This window comes from Anabrus simplex, chromosome 5, assembly GCF_040414725.1.
Source record: "Anabrus simplex isolate iqAnaSimp1 chromosome 5, ASM4041472v1, whole genome shotgun sequence".
Taxonomy (NCBI): domain Eukaryota; kingdom Metazoa; phylum Arthropoda; class Insecta; order Orthoptera; family Tettigoniidae; genus Anabrus; species Anabrus simplex.
Genome location: NC_090269.1, coordinates 393,295,418 through 393,319,416, shown reverse-complemented (window position 1 = coordinate 393,319,416; position 23,999 = coordinate 393,295,418). Strand labels below are relative to the sequence as shown.

The 23,999-nt window shown below is 39.3% G+C and overlaps 1 protein-coding gene across 1 annotated transcript in view; it reads left to right on the top strand.

Moving 5' to 3' along the window:
* LOC136874564 (pickpocket protein 28) overlaps positions 1-15,489 on the top strand; it is a 343,119-nt gene extending 327,630 nt beyond the window's left edge. The window contains exons 10-11 of the mRNA XM_067148201.2: positions 5,031-5,122; positions 15,305-15,489. Of these exons, the coding sequence (XP_067004302.2) occupies positions 5,031-5,122; positions 15,305-15,420 (208 nt within the window). The 3' untranslated portion in view covers positions 15,421-15,489. The remainder of the gene's footprint in view (positions 1-5,030; positions 5,123-15,304) is intronic.
* The last annotated feature ends 8,510 nt before the right edge of the window (positions 15,490-23,999 follow it).

Below are 23,999 nucleotides of genomic sequence, written 5' to 3'. Positions count from 1 at the left end.
GACAAGGGAGTAGGGGGGTGGACTAGTTTTGTATGTATATGGGAAGAGTGTGTATATAAGGGAAGGGGATAGTATGATAAGATTCAAATGAGCTAAGGAAGATAGGAGTTGTGTACTTAGTTGAGTATGGGGAGTTGGGTAATGATATGGGATTACATAAAGGCAAAGTCTTTCTGTTTGTGTTAGAGTTGGTGGGAATGCAAGTGTTGAAATGCTGAGTGGTGTTGTTTGCAGTATTGATTAGGTGTAGGTCAGTAACAATAAAGTGATGAAAGCGCAGAACGAAATAAGGACACTTGATGAGCATGCTTGAATATTGAGTAAGAGACAGCTACAGCAAATGACTGTTACGAATAATATTCTTATACATAGATTATTATTATTACTATTATTATTACTATCATTATTATTATTATTACTATTATTCTCTCTTTTAGTTTTACTCTCTTGATTCTGGGGTGTTAATTCTACGGAACGAGGGGCATGGCACGAGGCTCTGAGGATGACTGCTGTGGTGGCTCTACTTTAGGGGTTTCACGTTTCCGGAGTGTCCAACGAGCCTTATGACATGCCCAGGGGATACGATAATTTTCTCTTCTTTTTATTTTTTGGTGATCTGAGTGGTTTATTATTATTTATTATTATTATTACTATTATTATGATCTATTATTATTATTATTATTATTATTATTATTATTATTATTATTAAATTAGGGCAGAAGAAACTAAGGCGGACCTCCAAGAAATAAATATTACAGACGACATCATGGAAAATCGTGGAGCTTTTAGAACCAAAGTAGCTAATCATAAATTTAGGGAGAAACCAAAAAAGACAACTGGTAGGAAGTGGTCGACAGAACGCAAGATGCAACACAGTGCATTCATGAAGAGATTTTGGGAGGATAAGAAGGCACAAACCATCAAACCAACTATCAAGTTCAAACGCGCTCTATGAATGGGCATAACGAAGGAAGAAGAAATTAGGGCAGGTGCCTTTTATCGCCATTCATCCATATTAGGGGGGATAAGGGAGGATGGGCAAGGGAAAATGACGGGGTGGGTAAGGCCCACTCGAAATAAGCAAAGGAAGGGAAGAATGCGATAGGTGGGATAGGAGTGGAGAGTGAATCCAGTTAGATGTGGTTTGTTGCAATGGAATGGTGAGAATAAACGCACTGTCATCTGGTTAGGATTGTTGGGGTTTCGCCTTAGGGCTCCACAGTTAGTGCCGGCTGTGTCACCATGAGGAGGGCGGCCTTTTTCTCACCAGGGTGATGACACGGCCGGACGGTAGCAGTAGTTAGTAAATTTGTATTCTCTATTGTTTATTTTTCCTTTTCTCTGTATGTGAACATGTATAGGGGCGAAATCGCCTGTTATGTTTAATAAATGTTCAGTTCAATATTTTAAAATAGGCAAGAATATAGTTCTCAGGGCTAAAACTGGGTGACTAGTAGCTAGGGCTCGGTACAGGAGGTAGGGTCCTATCTGCAAGAAAACTTTGACTCTGACTGAACATGAGTTTATTCATATAAGACATGAAATTGCACATCACCTCCAGGTAGATATAAGTTGTCTTCCACATAGTCCTATAATATGGCTCGGATTCGCCAGTTCACCAAGCCGAGCAGGTTGGAACACGTTCCAGAAGATTCCAGACACTCCGTACAGAAGCGGCTGGACTGTCTGGGTTGGTAGAAGGTAGAGATGCCTCGAACTTTCGAGGCCCAGGTTGAACCCCGATGATCCAGGTTATGTTGCAGATGATCATTTGCTACCCCAGTCCAATGTGACTGAGAGGGTTGATGTCTCCAAGGTCACTCGCAGTACTGATAGATCTGAGTTCATACAAACCTTGGGTGATTAACCTATTAGCGAAGTCACTGGTTATTATTCATCAAGACTTTCAAAATTTAACACTCGTAAAATGATATGTTTCTGTATACGAGGAAAATAAATAATTTCAGAGTTCACCACTAGCAAAGTCTTCGTCTCTGACTAAATACAGGCAAAAAAACACAAGTCCCTTCTCATGAAACTATGACCAAATATAAAGTTCATCACTGGCGGAGGTACAAGTCTTTGAATGAACACGGACGAAAAACATAAGTCCATCCACATGAATAAATTTACAGTCTATCACTGACGAAATTTATAAGTCTTTGAATCAACACTGGCGAATGTACATGTCTTTGAGTGAACATGTACGAAAAACACAAGTCCCATATGAATACATTCACAGCCTATCACTGACGAAATTTATAAGTCTTTGAATCAACACTGGCGAATGTACATGTCTTTGAGTGAACATGTACGAAAAACACAAGTCCCATATGAATACATTCACAGCCTATCACTGGCGAAATTTATAAGTCTTTGAATAAACACAGGAGAAATCCTAAGTTTATGTTTAAAGACGTTGAATGAAGTTAGAGTTCATCACGGGCAAAGTTTATAAGTCTTTGAACCAGTACCGGCAAAATCACAAATTTATGCTTACGGGAACTTTGAGCACATTCAAAGATCATTATTAGCAAAGTTTATAAATCACTGTTTATTAGAGGAATGAGTCTCTTAACGCTCGCAAATATTGCAGGTTCAATTTATGAAGAATTCACACGTAAATAATACAAGTCCAATTAGGAGTTTAGCACACGTAAAAAATGCAAGTCCATTTCATGAATAATTGGAAACATTCCCGTCTCGAACACCCGTAAATATTGTAAGTTCAATTATGAAGACTTAGAAAATGTTCTTTGACACTCGAAATATTGCAAGTCCACTTGAGAATACTTGGAAGAATTCGTTCTCCCACACTCGAAAAAAATACAAGTTCACTTTATGAATACTTAGAAAATTACAAAGTTCCTCGTCGGGACTGTCACTACACGACGATAGTAGCAGTGAGAGTGTCCACGCTGACTACTCAGCTGTAACTGAGTGAACAGGCTACAGTGGGCCCTCCTTTTATTCGATCCGGGGCGTCTACGTCACAATACGGCTTGATTGAATATCTCCTACATCCCTCGATGGATTTACTTGAAACTTGAGCATTGCGACGTTCAGGTGATCCCAAACAAGATGACATATCGCGCACGCCGCTAGCATAATTATTACGGGAGTTACAAAATTTTCTCCGTCGAACAATCTGGAAGATGTGACGTGGAATCTAGAATATACGAGTCCAGGCTGGGAACACGTGTTGTGGCGGGCGGGCGGTCTAGCTAGCCCCTGTGGCTACGCCACAGCTCACAGCTGTCCTTCACTCGCTTGCTTGCCCCGCTGATGGTAAACAAACCAGGCGTGCTCAGAACATTACGCGTGATAATTAAATGTTATTTATACTCAAAAAATACTCATGTACAGGTCGTAACCGGTACAATACCGCCTACAATAAATATAAAATTATAGCTATTATTTTGTACCAAGAATACCCCCACCCTCCCGTATCCCTGATTGCCCCTACTTGGTCTTACACTGTACCGTCATTCCGGCTAACAATGGCTCCTCGAGCTCGATGTGTGGCACATTTCAGCACTCTTATGTCTCTCACGCAGTAAGAGGAAATAAGCAGTTTATGATCTACTTCGATCTGAGGGATTAGTAATTGTATTTTCTTCCCTCTTTCCCCGATGACCCTGTTTGGCCGTGGTGTCTGGTGGCATAGGAGGCAAGTTAGACGTGAGTTTTCCGGCCCATTAGGCACTGGGCTGCCATTTAAAATTTTCCACTAACGCCAGGGCGAAGGGGAGCATATTTAAGCTAACGAAACCATGTAAACGCAGCCTAGGATTCCTCCAAAATTCTAAGTTATAATGTAATGTAGTACCTTAAGCTTCAATTAAGTTTTACTTATTGTTATTATTATTATTATTATTATTATTTATTTATTTATTTATTTCTTAATTTGTTTAGTCTCAAGGGTTGGTTTCTCCCTTGGACTCAGCGAGGGATCCCACCTCTACCGCCTCAAGAACAGTGTCCTGGAGCGTGAGACATTGGGTCGGGGATGAAATTGGTGAGGTGTCAGTACCTTGTCCAGGCGGCCTCACCTGCTATGCTGAACAGGGGCCTCGTGGGGGAGTGGGGGGGGGGGATGGGAAAATCGGGAGGGATAGACAAGGAAGAGAGAATGAAGCGGCCGTGGCCATGAGTTAGTTACCATCCCGGCATTTGCCTATAGGAGAAGTGGGAAACCATGGAAAACCACATCGAGGATGGCTGAAATTGTAATCAAACCCTCCTCTACTCAGCTGACCTACCGAGGCTGAGTGGATCCCGTTACAGTCCTCGTACCATTTTAAAAATTTCACGGCAGAGCCGGGATTCGAACTGGGGCCTCCGGGGGTGGAAGCTAATCACGTTAACCACTACACCACGGAGGCGTACCTGTACAATATTTTGGTTTTTCCTTGTCCACTGAGGTACCTGTATAGCCATTTACATAACTTTTGGTTATACCTGATATAAATTTTAATTATCCTTGCCTTTCGCCAGCCCCACGGTGTTGGGTGGGGTAGTGTGCCTGCCTCATACCAGGAGACCTCGGCTTCAATTCGTGGCCAGGTCAGGGATTTTTACCTGGTTTTGAGGACTGGTTCGAGGTCCACTCAGCCTACGTGATTACAATTGAGGAGCTATCCGACGGTGAGTTGGCAGCCCCGGTCTAGCAACCCAAAAATAACAGCCGGGAGGATTTGTTGTACTGACCACATGACACCTCGTAATCAGTAGGCCTTCGGGCTGAGCAGCGGTCATTTTGTAGATCAAGGCCCTTCCTAGCTCTTGTGCCATAGAGTTTGATTTTGGTTCATTGCCTTTCATTTAAAATAAATTATGTATTCACTTCTTGCCCCCATTTTGTTTTTCATACCAATAACTGGCAATGTTCCTTCTTGGTCTGATTTCCTGCATTATTATTATTATTATTATTATTATTATTATTATTATTATTATTATTATTATTATTATTATTATTATCTCAACACAATTTAACTACCCGGTCTTAATTCTTTCTTTTCCTTTTTCAGAAAGCGCATAGGGAGTTTCAACATATTTCTTAAGGACATGCATGTGATCACCAGGAAACGCAGCGAACTGTATGGTGCCTCCGACTTTCTGGGTAAGGGACCAATGTAAATCAAACTAAATGAAATAGAGTTTTCTAAAACTGAGGAGTAACCTTTTGGACGGAGTCGTACGATATGGGCATGTAAATTATCTCTGATGACACATTTGGTGCTTAACCGACAAAATTTATTAAAATTCTCCTACAGACGCCCAAGAGAGATCAGGTGTACTCCGTCACCTTATAGGCCTAGAGTAGACTGGAACGTCGAAATTGACGAACAGGTAGCCAGATTCCGCCAAGTTACAACGCCTGCACATGATAGCAGAGGTCATATTATTATTATTATTATTATTATTATTATTATTATTATTATTATTATTATTATTATTATTATTATTATTATTACTATTATTATCATTATCATTATTATTATTATCATTATTAATGTCCGGATGTTTACGACCTAAAATGTTAGAAATATGTAAGCATTTATGAACTAAAATTATTAAAATATGACTTCGAAATTTATTGGGAACATTTTCGAAATCTTGCCGCTGTTTAAGATTGTAATGAAAATATACTTTCAAAATCTAGCAATTCAATAATAATAAATAAGTAATAATATTAATTTTTATTATTGCACGGTATTTTTTCTTCTTTTTAATTTGTTTGGTCTCCAGGGTTGGATTTTTCCTCGGACTCAGTGAGGGATCCCAACTCTACCGCCTCAAGGGTAGTGTCCTGGAACATGAGACAATGGGTCAGGGGATACAACTGGGGAGAATAACCAGTACCTCGATAGGCGGCCTCACCTGCTATGCTGAACAGGGGTCTTGTGGGAGGATGGGAAGATTTGAGGGGATAGACGAATAGACAAGAAAGAGGGAAGGAAGCGGCCGTGGCCTTAAGTTAGGTACCATCCCGGCATTTGCCTGGAGGAGAAGTGGGAAACCACGGATAACCACTTCCAGAATGGCTGAGATGCGATTCGAACCCACCTCTACTCTTTCGACCTCCCGAGGCTGAGTGGACCCCGTTCCAGCCCTCGTACCACTTTTCAAATTTCGTGGCACAGCCGGAAATCGAACCCGGGCTCCGAGGTGGCAGCTAATCACACTAACCACTACACCACAGAGGCGGATGCACGGTATTTTCAGTTTATTTAATTACTCAATCCAGAGGTAACATTCGACTTTGCACAGAATGAAATAAATGTCACATTTTGATGGGCGTTCAGAAAGAATTACAATAGCAAATTACACACATATTAAAGTTTTCAAATAGGAACGATTTTCTATTTTCACGCAACATTGACTTGTAACGGGGAAACGACCGCTCATCATCGCAGGACGTTATTCGGACATATTTGAAATACGTCAAATCATTATTCAATTGAGGATCATCTTCCTGTCGTTTTCTACGCATCTGTTTCTTTCTATACAGCTTACCCTCCTAATTCACCATTTCTACAATCCAGGCTATAAATAATAAATTCACCGTGAGCGAAATGGTAGTTTAAGGGAAGGCCTAAAATTGAATTCTCAAATATTTACATTATTAGTGGCCCTATCGATAAATACTACATAACTAAAATTATATAGAATTAAATTTCTGATCATTCATTTCTTATACATTTTACCGTACCGGCTATGATAACACAGATATTCATGAATTTGTATTTTTGTTGCTAAGTCCAAATAAATACCGAGCCACGAGTAAATGGGTTAACAGAATTTAATGAAAATTGGTATATAGAGTCGGGGAATAAGAAACTATAGTCTAATCTATAAACAATTTCATTCACCCTTGATGAAATTGTAGTTTAGGGGAAGGTGCCTAAAATTTAATTTAATTTTTAAATACATATATTATTGGTTCTATCGAAAGGTACTACTACAGAATAAAATTTCCGATCATTTATGTTTTATTCAGTTTTTCCGTACCGTCTATGATAAGAGTGGTAGGGGCCTATTTCGGAGTCGGAAGGAAACTAAATGTGAAGGCCTACAATATCAAAAGCGCGTAAGAGTGATCAACAATAACAATACATTGACCATTGTTTGTTGTTTTGTTCTGTCTCTTATGGTGCCACTCATCTCCAATCGATGGGATTACTGCTGCGTACCGAGTATAACAGTCTGCCTGAATATTGGCGGGAAATAGGTGGGGAGTTAGGTAACTTTCTTCTTTAGCATGCCATTCCCCTGGTTTAAACATTTTCTGATAGTGCTGGCACGTAATACATTGGTTCATCATAGTATTCAAGCTGTTCGATCCCTACTCTGGCGCGCTGTTTTGAATGAGCCGTGTCACTGGCCGTGTGCACACTTAAAGCACAGGCTCACTTAGTAGTAGTAGTAGTAGTAGTATAACCTGGTGTAGAATTACAATGTCAGCCTATTCCCAATTATAGCACCACAATTCACTAAATAACTCAAAATTAAACCCTGAAAAGAGCCGTTTCTTAAGAAAAGCTTCTTCCTCTTCATTTTATTAAATTAAGACAGATTTTTTCGCCGCCAGTGTAGTGAATTGAGACTTTCCGACTCCTCGGGAACTCCTATTAAACAGATGAGTAAGAGGGCATAGTTTTTGCCCTTGGACTCTACATTATTCGCCCCCTCATCCCGTCTTAAACCTCCCCCCTCCCAAAATTAAAGAGTGTTCACAACTCACGACTGTCTGCGGCCTGGTCATTCCAGCTCTGGAACTTTGGAATGTTAGATCGGCAGCGTAGTACTGTTCGTTAAAAGTGAGAACATGTGTGGTTTTTAATTTGATCGAGTATTTCATATGATAGCATTGGTTTGAATTGCGACATTCCTACTGGCACCATTGTACTGATCTATGTTGGTTTCAGTTGGGAAAACCACTAAGACAGTTTTTCTGAGGATGTAAAAAGGCAGGTGGAGATTAAGTATAATGATTGCGACTGATGGTAGGCAAGAGGGCCTTCCGTTTAAATAAAGATTCCCTCACCCAGTCTTCACAAAAGAAAATACGTTTGGTGACTTACCCATCGCGTTTCTAGGGTAACGTTAAGAGCTATGCAATTTAATACAAGTCTTGCTAACAACGTGTACACTACCTAACCTAGAATTCTGTATACAATGTAGAATTCCGTAACGAAGCGCGGGTACATCTGCTAGTTAAAACATAAAAATATGACAAAAATACAAAAATTCACGGGAAAACATGGCCATAGGCCCTAATAAGAAAAATTACCGGAAAATGACAAGAAAACGTTAAAAAAGCCAAAATATGACTTTATATAACCCATGGAAATTGCATAATTGTAATCACCGTATATAAAATCATGCTTAACTTGTATTTTACATGGGAATAATATTTTGAAAATATGACGTCATAAACATCCGGGCCCTAATTACTATTATTACCAGAGACTCCGTTGCTCAGGTGGCAACGCGCCGGCCTCTCACCGCTGGGGGGTTCCGTGGTTCAAATCACGATCACTCGATGTGAGATTAGTGATAGACAACGCGGAGGTGCGACAAGTTTTTTCCGGGTACTCCAATTTTCTGTCATCTTTCATTCCAGCAAAACTTCCAATATCATCTGCTTTCATCTGTCAGTCATTAACCATTGCCCGAGGGGAGTGCCACAGACTTCGGCAGCCGGCACAATTCCTATCCTAGCCGCTAGATGAGTGCTTCATTCATTACAATCCTGACTCCGTCGAATGACTGGAAACAGGCTGAGGATTTTCATTATTACTATTATTATTATTATTATTATTATTATTATTATTATTATTATTATTATTATTATTATTATTATTATTATTGTTGTTGTTGTTATTGTACCAGGGCACACCTTCTCCGGCTATTTAAACGGCGCGCCTTCTCCACTGTGGCCATCTATGACAGTGATTGAGAACTTTCATGAATTTCAAAAACTTTCTTCTCTGATGGTTAAATGGCACTAGCATCTATTTTCTAGCGTTATCTGGTGGGCTAAGTCTATGTCTACCGCCAGAGAAATTTAATTTGCTATAGTTGGTAAACTATTTTACTGGGTTTTGTTTTCTTCTATGTGGCGAAATTGCCAATACTTCACCTGGTTCCTACTCTAATGTAATCTGCCTATCACATGCCCGTAGGCCTATGTCACTTCTCAAACCAATCATAACACGGGGGATTTTATGGAAATCCAGCGCTCTGGATCCTACTATAGTCTCGAAATTACCCCTCTGGAGCTATTAAAGGAGAGGGATTTCAGGTCGTCTTGTCTGATTTGCTCCGGTGATTGAGAGTGCAACTTGACGGAGGATAGATGGGGCAGGAGGCAGGAGGCAGGAGGCAGGAGGCAGGAGGCAGGAGGCAGGAGGCAGGAAGTAGCTGGCTTGAAGGAGATCCAGCGCTAAGAGGTAATGGCAGAATTTACCTGTACCGGCGGGTGTCTTGACGGGAAGATTTAATTAGTTTTCCGTAAAATCTAATATGTAATATTTTCATATTTCGCTGAAATATAGGTCCTTCTGCGCAGGATTCGCACTCAATTTATATTCCCTACTGGTAAAATATTTAAAATAAGGGATCACGAGTGATAACCCTCGCAATTCTCCCCTTCTACTTTTGAGCTGGGTGACTAAAGTTTTTCTTAATTTTGGAAATTTGTCTCACCCTTTAAACGTTCCCCTTTAGTCACCCTTTTTGGAATGGGATTAGCCTCTGTGTCTTTGGGCCTAAAGCCAACTTAGGTTCTTGCTTTTGTTAATGGCCTGTTTTGTTGTAACAGTTTCCTTTCCTTCTTATTGCCTGTAGAATGGGTAATATACACCCGTATGTTATTTGTGGTTTTGCGGGTAACGTTGTTTACGTTTAGCTTCCCTTGGGGCATAGTACTTAACCTGAGTGTGAAATTTTTTAACTGATAAGCCCACCAGGGGGCAACCTGTGTATGAACGCCATGAAGTGAGGTAATTCAATTGGTTACTAGTGTAATTGAGAATGTAGCAAGTGACGCTTCTCTTTGCTGAGGCTAGACTCTATGTATTTGGAGCTCAGACTCTATAATGTTGTACATGTTAGGAGCAATGACTGGGAGTTTCTCCCAATTAAACTTGAACCTGATTACGCACCTGTAAGTCTAAGGGGTTGTTGGGGCTGACAAGCTCTTTGTTCAATGTGAATATTCTCAACTAATTATTCAACTGCTTCTTGTCAAGTCATTAAATTGCTCTATCTGGATTTTAAGAGAGGAAAGAAATAAAATTCCCAATTTTTTAAAGTAAATTTCTGCTCTAAGTGATTCCCTGCCCAGCCATTAAACCCACGCGCTTTCTTACCTCTGAGTTCTACGATAAATCCCTGTGTCTGTTATACTATTAGACTATTATTAATATTATTATTTGTACATTATAATTTTACTACTCCACATTGGGTATGAAGGCTTGAGCTGTTGCTGAACATAAACAGAATATTGTCACCTATATTCATGACTGTTAAAAACTCTATTTTCTTAATATAAATGTTATATTGTGCAGAATTGTTAAAGTCGGAGTCTCTGCCTAGGTCCTATTCCTGTGTTAACCAACATTTGAGGTAAAGGTACTTGAATTCTGACAAGGTTTCAATGGCTTTTCTTCCAATGTTGTAACATTGCTGATTTTCTACTCGCTTATTACTATGGATTTAGTTTTCTGAATGTTTATTTTAAGACCGATTAAATTAAAAAAAAGGATTCTTTATTCTTTCCCCAGATCTACAAAATATGTATATGATCCATTAATGTGGAGAAAAAATTACAAGTCTTACCTGAACCAACTCAGAAAAAGAAAAGGAAAAGAATGTCACCAGATATACAGACACATGAAAAAAACCATACATAATAATAATAATAATAATAATAATAATAATAATAATAATAATAATAATAATAATAATAATAATAATAATGTAAATAATAATAATAAAATGGCAATGAGGCAGGATAATCACTGTCGCCTAGCCCGAGATCAACCCTTATTGGTGGTCTGTTGACCATGGCAGAAGGCAGTATGGCAGTATAATAATAAGAAAAAGACCGATTAAATAGCTACACGATTTGAGTCACGTAGTTGTCAGCTTGCATTCGGGAGATGTGAATTCAAATCTCACTCTCGGCAAACCTGAAGATGCTTTTCCCTCTTTTCGCATTTTCACAGGGCTTTACCTTATTTCCACGGTCGATTCATGCCCAGACCTAGCATTTTCCTATCTCTTCATCGCCACACAATCTTTCTGTATCGGGGCACGTAAAACAAATAGTAAAAAATCAGTTTATTTTATGATCGAACCCTTTGGTCGCTTCACTGTTGCTGTTCAGAAGGATTTGAAGACCTCCTAAATTGTTTCTGACGTGTTAGTAATCAATATATATATATATATATATATATATATATAAAATAAGAGTTTTGTCTGTACATTGCTCAGAATTTCAAAAGGATGGTATTTCTGCATCGGTCGTGTCCACAGTAACAAGGAAAAGCACTTTTTAATATTCCGTAATTTCTGTCTGTCTGTCTGTCTGTCTGTCTGTCTGTCTGTCTGTCTGTCTGTCTGTCTGTCTGTCTGTCTGTCTGTCTGTCTGTCTGTCTGTCTGTCTGTCTGTCTGTCTGTCTGTCTGTCTGTCTGTCTGTCTGTCTGTCTGTCTGTCTGTCTGTCTGTCTGTCTGTCTGTCTGTCTGTCTGTCTGTCTGTCTGTCTGTCTGTCTGTGTGTACACGCATCACGAGAAAACGACTGAAGAGAAATTAATGAAAATCGGTATGTAAAGTCGGGGAATGAACCACTACAATCTGGCCTATAAATAATTATATTCACGCTTAACGAAATGGTAGTTTAGAGGAAGGCATAAAATATAATTCTCAAATATTTATGTTATTAGTGGTCCTATCGCTAAACACTGCATCACCAAAGTTATATAGAATTAAATGTGCGATCATTTATTTCTTATACATTTTTATCGTACCGGCTATGATAACAGAGATATTTATGAATTTGTATTTTTGTTGCTAAATCTATATCAGCGTCGAGCCACGACGAAATGGGTAAACAGAATTTAATGAAAATCGGTATGTAAAATCGGGGAATGTTGCACTACAATCTAGGCTGTAAATATTTTTATTCACGCTGAGAGAAATCAATCAATCAATCAATGAATCAATCAATCAATCAATCAATCAATCAATAAATCAATCAATCAATCAATCAATCAATCGATCGATCAATCACTACTGATCCGCATTTAGGGCAGTCGCCCAGTTAGCCATTCCCTATCTCTTGTTTTCTTAGCCTTTTCTTAAGTGACTGCAAAGAAATTGGATATTTATTGAACATCTGCCTCGGTAAGTTATTCCAATCCTTAACTCCCCTTCCTATAAACGAATATTTGCCCCAATTTGCCCTATTGAATTCCAGCTTGATCTGCATATTGTGATCTATCCTACTTTTAAAGACATCACTCAAACTTATTCGTCTACTGATGTTATTCCACGCCATCTCTCCACTAACAGCTCGGAACATACCGCTTAGTCGAGCAGCTCGTCTCCTTTCTCCAAAGTCTTCCGAGCTCAAACTTTGCAACATTTTTGTAACGCTGCTCTTTTGACGGAAATCATCCAGAACAAATCGAGCTGCTTTTCTTTGGATCTTTTCCAGTTCTTGAATCAAGTAATCCTGGTGAGGGTCCCAAACATTGGAACCATACTCCAGTTGGGGTCCTACCAGAGACTTATATGCCCTCTACTTTACATCCTCACTACAACCCCTAAATACCCTCATAGTCATGTGCGTACCCTTTATTTACAATCATATTTATGTGATTACCCCAACGAAGATCTTTCCTTACATTAACCCCTAGGTCTTAGAGTTATCCCCAAACGGAACTTTCAACCCACCAACGCAGTAATTAAAACTGAGACTACTTTTCCTGTTTGTGAAACACACAAACAGACTTTTAAACCCGTTTATCATCATACCATTGCCTACTGTCCATATCACAATATTATCGAGGTCATTCTGCAGTTGCCCACAAGTTTTAAACTTATTTAATACTCTGTACATAATAATATCGTCTTGAAAAAACCCTATCTCTGATTCCGCTACTATACACATATCATTGATATATATAAGAAAAAAGGTACAATAATACTGCCTTGATGAATTCCCCTCTTAATTAGTGCAGGGTCAGATAAAGATGTGCCTACTATAATTTTCCGAGTTCTATTTTCTAGAAATATAGCAATCCATTCAGTCACTCTTTTGTCTAGTCCAATTTCATTCATTTTTGCCAGTAGTCTCCCACGATCTACCCTATCAAATGCCTTAGATATATCAATCGTGATACAGAACATTTGACCTCTTGAATCCAGGATATCTGCCATATCTTGCTGTAATCCTATAAGTTTAGCTTCAGTGAAATAACCTTTCCTAAACCCAAACTGCTTTCTGTCAAACCAGTTATTAATTTCGCAAACATGTCTGATATAATAAGAAAGAATGCTTTCCCAAAGCCTACATGCAATGGATGTCAAACTGACTGGCCTGTAATTTTCAGCTTACCGGTTGAGTTAGCCGTGCCGTTAGGAGAGCGCAGCTGTGAGATATTGGGTTCGAATCCCACTGTCGGCTGCCCTGAAGATCGTTTTCTGTGGTTTCCCTTTTTCACACCAGGCACATGCTGGGGCTGTACCTTAATTAAGGCTAAGGCCGCTTCCTTCCCATTCCTAGGCCTTTCCTGTCCCATCGTCTCCATAAGACCTATCTGTGTCGGTGCGACGTTAATCAAATAGCAAAAAAAAAAAACAGCTTTATATCTATAACCATTTCCTTATACACAGGGGCTACTATAGCAACTCCCCATTCATTTGGTATACAGTAGCTCCTTCCCGCAAACAAGAATCAAATAAGTACTTCAGATTTGGTACTATATCCCAACACATTGTGTTTAGTATTTCCCCAGAATCCTTATCAATTCCAGCTGCTTTTCTAGTTTTAACTTTTGTATCTTACTGTAAATGTCATGTAAACTGTGGTTTATAGGAATGCCTAAAATGCAATTCAAAAAATGTGTTTTATTAGTGGTGCTATCGAAAATACTTCAAAAACAAAGTTATGTAGAATTCAATTTCCGATAATTTATGTCTGAAACATTTTTACCCTACCGGCTATGATAACAGAGATATTCAAGAATTTCGATTTTTGTTGCTAAGTTCATATCAATGACGAGCCAGTAGAAAATTGGGGAACTGAATTCATTGAATATCGATATGTAAAGTCGACGAATATAACAATACAGTATAGGCTATAAATAAATTTATTCACGCAGGATGAAATGGTTGTTCTTGGGAAAGCGCCTAAAATTTAATTTTTAAATACCTGTGTTATTATGCAATTTAAACCTCGACTGGCGTTGTGAATTAAGCTGAAATGAAAACAAATTTTAAATGTTCACTGCTCCAAAGCAAATTCAAAGGTACATCTAAATATTATAGTATAGAAAACTCATAATACTTTTGAATTTCACAGTCATTTGCATCATTTTCACAACCACTTAAGAGTTGGAAGTTTGACAATAATGTTCTGACTTTGACGTCTCACTTGCCTGTTGGGTTCGGTAGTTGACCACTTTTATCTGTTCTAGGTTGTCCCTCTTCGTCTTCCTCACCTTCTTGTTCCGATTCCATTTCGTGCTCGAAATTGTGATCTGGATCATTTTCTTCTGAAAGATCTCTGTCGTCACTTCCTTCGGCATCTTCCTTTAAAACACTGCGATCCTAGGATCACACACTGCCATGCCAGGACGAGATGTGGAAGCCATAGCAAGGCTTACACGAAGAAAAAGTACCAAACACGCACTTCGAATGAAATATGAACACTTACAAAATTTTAGGTCACGACAAACTTCGTAACAAAAACGCCGTTGTGGGGTCGTAAAACGAGCCACACAATATTTAAATCAAGTTCCTGAGAAAACCAGTATTTACTAAACGCTACAACTCCAGATAGCAGTTCACCTTGCACTAAGTAACAGCTACAGTGAACGGCGATACGGAGTGAACGCCAGGGTTGTACAAATTCACTGGTATCTTTTCACAACGCCCGTCGAGGTTAATACAATGAATTGACTTCATCTAGAATTCTGTATACAATGTAGAATTTCGTAGCGAAGCACGAGTACATCAGCTAATGTCAAATATACTGTTGACATTTTATGTTTTCATCTCTTTACAGCAAACTGTGGCGGTTTGCTGGGCCTCTTCCTAGGTTTCAGCATCCTGAGTCTGGTCGAGATCGTCTACTTCCTCTCCCTACGTCTCTTCTACAATGTGGGACACTATCGTCGATGAGCATCCAAAGATAAGAACAACCAGTGACTAGTATTAGGCGATAACAGATCTATAATGTTCCCAAGTCAATTACTCTATCTTAATAAATGGTAAATGTATAATGATTTCTATATTATTTTCCTGTGAAACCTACAGAACTTCGAGACAACAGCTAAATGAGAAAATAAACCACTTTACCCTTTGCCAAAATAAATACGTCTCTCGGTCATGGACATCCACCAACGGCTGCTAATTTCACACGACAACCAGACATAACACCATTTAATGTAACACCATTAGGAGAATTAATGTCATCGAGATGTGGGTTTTCCGAAGGGTGTTAGGATCTCGTCGACTGACTGGGTCTTCATGAGCATGAGGAGGGATTTTTTAAATTTTAATTTCGTCTGGCTATTTCAAGCCGTGTGCAGCCCTTGTAAGGTAGACCCTCAGATGATCTGCCATGTGTAGGTAACTGCGTGTTATTGTGGTGGACGGCACTGTTATGTGTAGTGTGTGAGTTGCAGGGATGTTGGAGACAGCACAAACACCTAGCCCCAGAGCCAAGGGAATTAACCAATGACGGTTAGAATGCTCGACCCGTCCGGGAATCGAACCCTGCACCCTCTGAACCGAAGGCCAGTACGCTGACCATTCAGCCAACGAGTCGGACGAGGAGGGAAAGAATGTTGGTGTGTACAATCAAGGAAAGAAAGACTTTCGCATATTATGGTGAATTACAAGCACAACCTACTAAAATTGATCATGCAGAGAGTAAAATTGATGGACATAGAGGTCGCGGTCGAAGGAATCATTCTTGGCTGAGGAACTTAGGAGACGGGACAGGACTGTATTCAAATAGAGTGATGAGGCCAAGCGAACATCGTGCAGACTTCACACCCATTGTGGCCAACCTCCAGTAATGGAGAAGGCACTACAAGAAGAATACCAGCCACAAGACATAGCTTGCACGGGTTCTAGGTTACACTTAGGCTACATCCCACTAACTTCCGTAATGCCAATTTTCAGGTGAAGACATATTTATGTCAAAATACCATTGAGGAATGAATATAAAAGTCTTACCATGTACAGTAGATTTGCTACTCGAAGGTAAAAATGAGATTGATCCAAACCTGTTTGGGCGTGAGTAGTAGTGCAGGGCTGATTCTAAAACACCGAGTCAGCGCTGAGTCAGCATTTTCCCACGAGGTCATTGACCCCTAGTTGAGTAGGTAGGCTAGGGGATCTGACCCGAGATCATTGACACCAAGTTGAGTAGTAGTACGCTGGTTCGCGGATTTTGCATAACAGGGCAAGCCTAACCTCACAGACGCCATTTTGATGTTGAGTAGTTCTATATATACCGAGCTTGAGTACGTGAGCAACCCTAACAGGCACTCACCTGGCCTCCTTCTAACCAACACACGGCCATCACTGGCGCCAAGGCAGAAACGTCTTTCATCCGAAAACACCACGAACCTCCACTCCATTCTCGACCTCTCGTTTGACACCACTGAAGTCGCAGACGGTGGTAGTTTGGGGTAAGTGGAATGTACGCCGCAGGGCGCCTGGCTCGGTGGTCTCCTTCAAGTAACCGATTTCGAAAAGCTCGTTGAGTTATTGTGGTACCAACTGACGTCGAATTGCTGCTGCAGAAGGAGTCCGCTGCGCCACAGTCACACGCCGAATACAGAGGTTCTCCCTCGCGGTGGTGCCACGGGGACTACCGGAGCCCGTTCTCCTTACGAGCATACATTATCGTGACCACTTCTGCCAGCACGCATGAACCGGGGAGACATTCCTGCGAAGTCGTTCTGCAATACCGCGGAAGGAAAATCCACTTTCATGCAGCCCTAATATACGGCTCGTTCAACTGCAGTGAGCACTGGCCTCTTCGTCGTCGTAATGGTTTTCTTGACCTACCCACAGCCACTTCGTTAAATTTCACAGGTAGCTAACGCTCTCGCACAGCACAGCCCGTATTTAAAGCAAACCTAATGTGCAACGTCATGGGGCCGCTTCTAGCGCCACGCTAATGCCGTCTTTGGAAAATATGAATCTACGCCATCCCTCAGATGTTCAAGCACACTTACCAACGTTCGTTAATGTAGCACAACCACTTCGTGATGTTTACTCCTGTGAGGAGGGCGAAAACATCCCTTAATTTAAAAATGCATTATCTCCTCCGCTGATCGTAGAAGAAAACTCATTTTTAGCTTTAAATATACTAAATATTTTCCATAACAACTCACCCATAACAGTTTCATTTCAAAGTTTTGGGATAAAAATGACTTCTAAGATTGATATGTTTCTAATGATATCTTAAATAAAGTAAAAAAGTAGGTTTGGGTGAAAACAATCCCTAACTGTTGTCTCATTTTCCGGGGTCGCTCAGCCATCAGACACTAGAAAACCCAGTGTGGAACGTTCATGTGACTGATCACTCTGTAAAAGAGCATTTAATTAATAATTTATTATCATAAGGGATGTGAACGGATAGGCTTGTGGAAAATTACACAGCAACTACAAAACAAGATGAACTTTTATTACAAAAATGAATCACGAAACAATTGTTGTTATTTTATGATTTTCATTCCATAAATATCACGTGGAATTTTTCTGCGAAGTATGTAGTTTCTACCATTAAACACTCCATCTCAACTTATAGTTTGACTTAAATAATTCAAAATAATTAGATTAGTTAGTTCATTGTCAGTGAAGTCATTTATTATTAAATATTCTTATATCCCAATCAAGATTAAAATTGTCACAATTGATGATTACTACTTGCACTCCATTACTAACCAGAGCTACATCATGCATGCCTCTATTCTACCAACACATAGTAAAGATTGAAGTGAATAAGATATCAATAAAAACATCAATTTTAATACTTAGCTACACGGAGTCGGTCTTCCAGACGTCGAGAGATCCCTAATACTTCGATAAATCCGCTTCCATAGTGATTGTGGACTCGTACGGCCTTGTAATCGCTTAGCTCGGTAATGAAATGGCGTATGGCTTTTAGTGTCGGGAGTGTCCGAGGACATATTCGGCTCGTCAGGTGCAGGACTTTCGATTTGACTCCATAGGCAACCTGCGCATAGTGACGAGGATGAAATGATGGTGAAGACAACACATACACCCACCCCCGTGCCAGAAAAATTAACCAATGTTGGTTAAAATTCCCAACCTTGCCAGGAATCGAACCTGGGACTCCTGTGATAAAAGGCCAGCACGCTAACCATTTAGCCATTGAGCCGGACGCTTAGCTCGGTAATTCAAAATAACAGCCAGTCGAGAGGCAACAATGGCCAAGTTCTTCGGAAGATATAACTTGTTATAGCGCTGCGTACGCCTTACAGACCGTACCCGGATGTAAGTGTAATACGGAGGGCTACTGGGATGTCGGAAACTAATGTGTTTAGTGACAGTAATTTTGATAAATTAGTACAAGAGTGGGTAGATGATGTTTCAGAAAGTGAAGTGTCTGGAGAACTAGACATATATTTGTCCTCAGATCATCGCAATGCTTCGGACCAAGAAGATGGATACGTAGGTGGATAAAATTCTAAACATAACAGTGATGATTATTCATGCAATTCATCAGACGATGCTAGGGTCAGCACACCCCAAAGCGTTTCAAGGTACGAAAAGTTCAAATGGAGTTCCTTTTCCTGAATTTACCACTCCAGAACGAGGAAACAAATCATCGTGGTGAAACTTCCATGACTTACAGGACAAAGAGGAAGTCTGAAAACATGTGCATGTAATATACCGACAATTTTGTAGAAAGCATTGTTCATTTCAAACAGTCTTTTGCATTGTGTTCATGTATCAGTGTTTTAAATATGCTTAAACATCGTCTCCATCGTTTTGTTAATATATATATGATGTTCCTAGGAGCAAACATATGCAAATAAATGTTCCTTTTTATAACGATACAACATTTTGAAAATACTGCTTGTATTTTATTACAATATTTCGCTTTATCATTTTAGAACTTAGTAATAGGTCCTTCTCGATAATGCAATAGGGAAATAACAAAGGAAAGACAGCAGTTTATAATATTAAGGTACATTCTGTCAAAGGTCTTTTAGCAGGACCAGGTGTGTACAGTGTGTTCTTATTGTGGTACCCGGGTAGTTCAAGGTTAAGAAGAAGTTCATACAATAATCTACTCACATGAAGGATTATTAACATAAAATGGTGCTTACATTTCGTTGATATTGGTCGATTCCTTCATCCAGTCTCTCATGATGTCGGATGTCCTATATATTGTGTTCGGTTGATCCACTTCATAGTCCTGACTGAATAACCATTTTAAGTTGCCATGGTGATGATTTTGTACCACGTATCATACATATTTGGTTTTCGGTGAGCAGAATACGGTTATTCCACGATGAGATGATGACTTGATGACGATGGCCGTGTAGTTTCTCCGTTGAGTAGCTGAAACTGGTTTTTATATATGTTCACGACCAGATTTAAACACACAAGCCCATTTTTAAATTATACTTAACTTATAACATAGATCACTAATTTCCTACAGATCCACAGTACGATTGCATCTCACTCATGGTTATCATAGGCTTGTAGATTAAGTATGGAGTGGAACACGAAGACAATTTTGGCTTCCGGTGAGTTGAGTTCATTCTCACACAAGTCGACACTGTCCTATCCTTCGCCGCAGAATGAGCTTAGCTTGCTTCTCTCCATTTCTCCCTGTCGACTGGATATACATCAAGATTTACCATCCGAAGTCTGTCTTTTTCAAATGCAAAATTGATAATAGTGTGTGAGATTTTAAGATGATCGATGGATCTGAATGTTCCACTTTATAGAATCGTCTGTTCTTCGACTAGGGCCTTATTCGTAGGATATCACTTCTACCACCGACGACTAAACTAGGTACGCTGCCAGGACCATGACGTGAATCAACCGGAGCCATGATGTAACTCATCCAGCACCAGGATGGACCAACTACAGAATAGACACCCATCAGCCAAAAAAAAAAAAAAACATACATTTGTAATAATTTCCTTCCATTTCAGTAGATTATATTGTGATCTTCTTCATAGATTAGATATTTTCACTAATTTGGCTGTAGAATAGAATTCTTTCTCTGTTTACTTTATTAGGTTGATGGTGGATGAGAGTATGCCTGTGTAGATCTAATAGGAGGAAGGACTGCATATAGCGATAATCTAATGTTCCTAAATCACATGACATTCGTATATACAGATAATTAATATAAAAGTAACTAACCTACTCGACAATTAATTCATTAATTTAATAATTTTGAACTAATTAGAATCAAACTAACATTATGATCAATTTACAGGTGACATTGAAACATTCATCTGAGAAAATATCCGAGTGTTATTTAACGTCTTGCATCACTCAATTTCAAACGTATGTATGGAGTAAAAGTAATGAATTAATTAAAAAGCTACTAGTTTCATTGCGTGATTTCGGGAACATTGCCTATAAGCGAAGTTGTTGAGCAGATGGTATAATTTATTTGTTGGTGGATAATTTTCTTAAAAAGCGAAACATTGCTCAATTCAACCGGTGGAATAAACTGTCGGACGAGTCTATTCTATGAATTAAGAGCTAATTAAAAGTGTAGAATGCTACTATGGTAGCCCGCGTTGCAATGGGGAGCAAACGTGCACAAATGAAAGTATTTACCATTCAGTATAATGTTCAGCAGGGACAAATGATGGAGGTAGATTAATCCCTCATGTGTAGAGAAGAGAATGATAGTGATAGTAGGAGATGATACTCTTCTGATTGAATCTCATGTCGTAATAATTTGAAATATGGTGTCCAGTTCAACAAAGTGATATTTACGGATTCAATCACAAGATGCATAAGTCGATAATGAATAATTTAGATTGGTACGTAAAAGGTATGATCATCAGTAGTAATTTCTGTTGAGAGAAATAAATATAATTTGGGATTCTGATGATAAATTGCTTATTGCTAAAGTGAAGGAATTTGAATAATGTAAATTGCAGATCCTAATATGTTCTATTGAAAAGGAAAATCAAATGAAAGTTAGAAGAATGGATGTGTTAATAAAAGAAACTGCCATCAATGCTACGAAATAAATAAGTCCTAGGTAAACTAAAATGAAAGCACAATGGAAGTATACGTGACGTAAATGTGATAAAACTGCAGTAATACTTTAAAGGTAAAAATAATCAAAACGTGAAATTCACTGCAATGGCAAATAAAAAGTTAATCCATACAATTCAGTGGGAATAATAATAATTTATTCTAAACAGATAGTAGAATTTTCACTGGACGATAAATAAGTGATTAATTTATTTGGATAGGATTATTTGAGAAATTAAGTATTGAACATTGATTAAAATGTCCAAATTGAATTTTAACACTAGGACCGCCGGAACATGCTGTATACCTAGAACCGCCGATGCGGTCATTTTGACCGCTGTATTCTAATTATTATTTTTATGCTCAATACGTATAGTAACTCATTATCATCGTTTCAAATATGTATTACTAAGTTTATAAAACATTAATTATGGGATCTAACACGGAAAAGATTCAAAATATTTAATAGTTTTGCAAATGTAGTATTTTCCTAATTTATTACAAACACAAAAACGTTTCTATAAAACACACTTATCTAAAAACAAACATTGTTTTTACTTCAAATTCTTTTAGTATAAACGGTAAAAATAGTTATTACTCATTATCAGAAAATAGAATTACTGTAACATTCCATTTAGTGCAATTTATGACCTGAAACTTGTTTGCCAAATCCACGTACCACAACATATTTGTCTCCTTGTTAACCTTCAGTGTATTCGCACACGCTGATGCAATCCTGCGTCTTTAGAAGCAGGAACTACGTACATTAGTTATGTACTTTGAGCAAGAACCACATACTCGCTGTTTGCACTTTCTGTAGGTAAAACTTGTCTTATTCCTGCATTTCCTCATTTGGCATTGCCTATTCTGTACATTTCCTTCCACAGGCTTCCTAAATTCGGGTTCTGTATCCACAGACTTAGGTTTCGATCCCATGTACCCCACACGAAGCTCCACTGCTATTTTCAGGATGTCATTTCGGCGACTGATCTTCTTCCTGATCTAGGAGTTGAAATGAAATGGCGTATGGCTTTTAGTGCCGGAATGTGACCGAGGACACATGATGAAGACGACACATATACCCAGTCCCCGTGCCAGGGGAATTAAGCAAATTCGGTCAAAATTCCCGACCCAGCCGGAAAGCGAACCCGGGACCCCTGTGACCAAAGGCCAACATGCTAACCTTTTAGCCATGGAGCCAGACATCCAGGAGTTGATAGCTGCCAAGTCAAGAATATTATGAAATACATGAACAGGTCATCTTCGTGTAACGGATCGAATAGTATATTTTCTTCCCATTTGATCTACCGTAGCAGTATTCTGTTGCGGGAATCCTTTTGGGATTAGCTTGAAGTTCAACTTCTGAGTGCAAAGTACTGTATAGAAGGACGTTCTTGTTTCGTTTTCCTTGATAAACAGTAAGTGTGTCATTGGAATGTTTCACGAGAGTTGAGTCGTAAAGACTAGCTTTCATAGCCTTCAGAGCTTTAGGAATTTCTCTCTTTGATCGTCTAACGGTTCCAACAATATTCGAACCATTACTTTTCAACTTCTTACCAAGTTTCACTGTTGCAAAGAAAATTATCTGTAGTCACTTGTCGCCCCTTCTTTTGAAACGGCTCCACCAACTTCATTACTACACTTTCGGATAGAGCCTCGTCACGTGGTCTGAGATCGTCGTAAGGAAACCCACTGCACGGAAACTTTGAGTCAACGTCCACAAGAAGCCAAAATGTAATTCCAGTTTTATCTGGTTTGTTGGGCATGTACTGCAAGAATGGACACCTTATTTTTCTTGGAAAAAGCTGCTCATCAGCAGGCAGATTTTCACCTGGAATATGACAATTGACAATTTTCGATGAATTTGTTCCATACTTTTGATACTAACGCAAATTTATCAGTTTTCAAATGTTCTAATCTTGTAATTCTGACGTCGAAACGCAAAATTTTTTGGATTTCTCGACAAAAATTCCTCCCCATTGTTTCACTGAAGAATGGTGGTCCCCACTTTTCAGACCAGAGTTCATTAGGTATAGTGCTACTGGCTCCAAGTACACCACGATCATACACTAAGACAATGAATGCCTACAGTTTTCTAAACTTACACTCCACAATTTATCTCCTAATACGCGTTTTGCTTCAGTTTCCGTAGAGTGTATGATGTCTTTCAATATAGATTCATCAATAAAAAGACGACATGCACACGCTGCACTGTCGTCAGAAACATACCGCTTTGAGTATGGAGTAGGTCCTGGATTTTCTTTCAAGATGTTGTGACAAGCCATCCTGCCAGGTGTAGTCTTCACAAACTCTCCTACAGTCCACTCCATGATGTCATCTGTACCTAGTAACATATTACTTGGTCCTGGGAGGCTTGTGTTGATGCGTCCCTTCTTTCATCCAGCTTTTCCTATCGCATTTTCTACTGCTGTAATAGAACAATCGGAAACTTTCAGTTCTCGGCCTACACCAGGCAT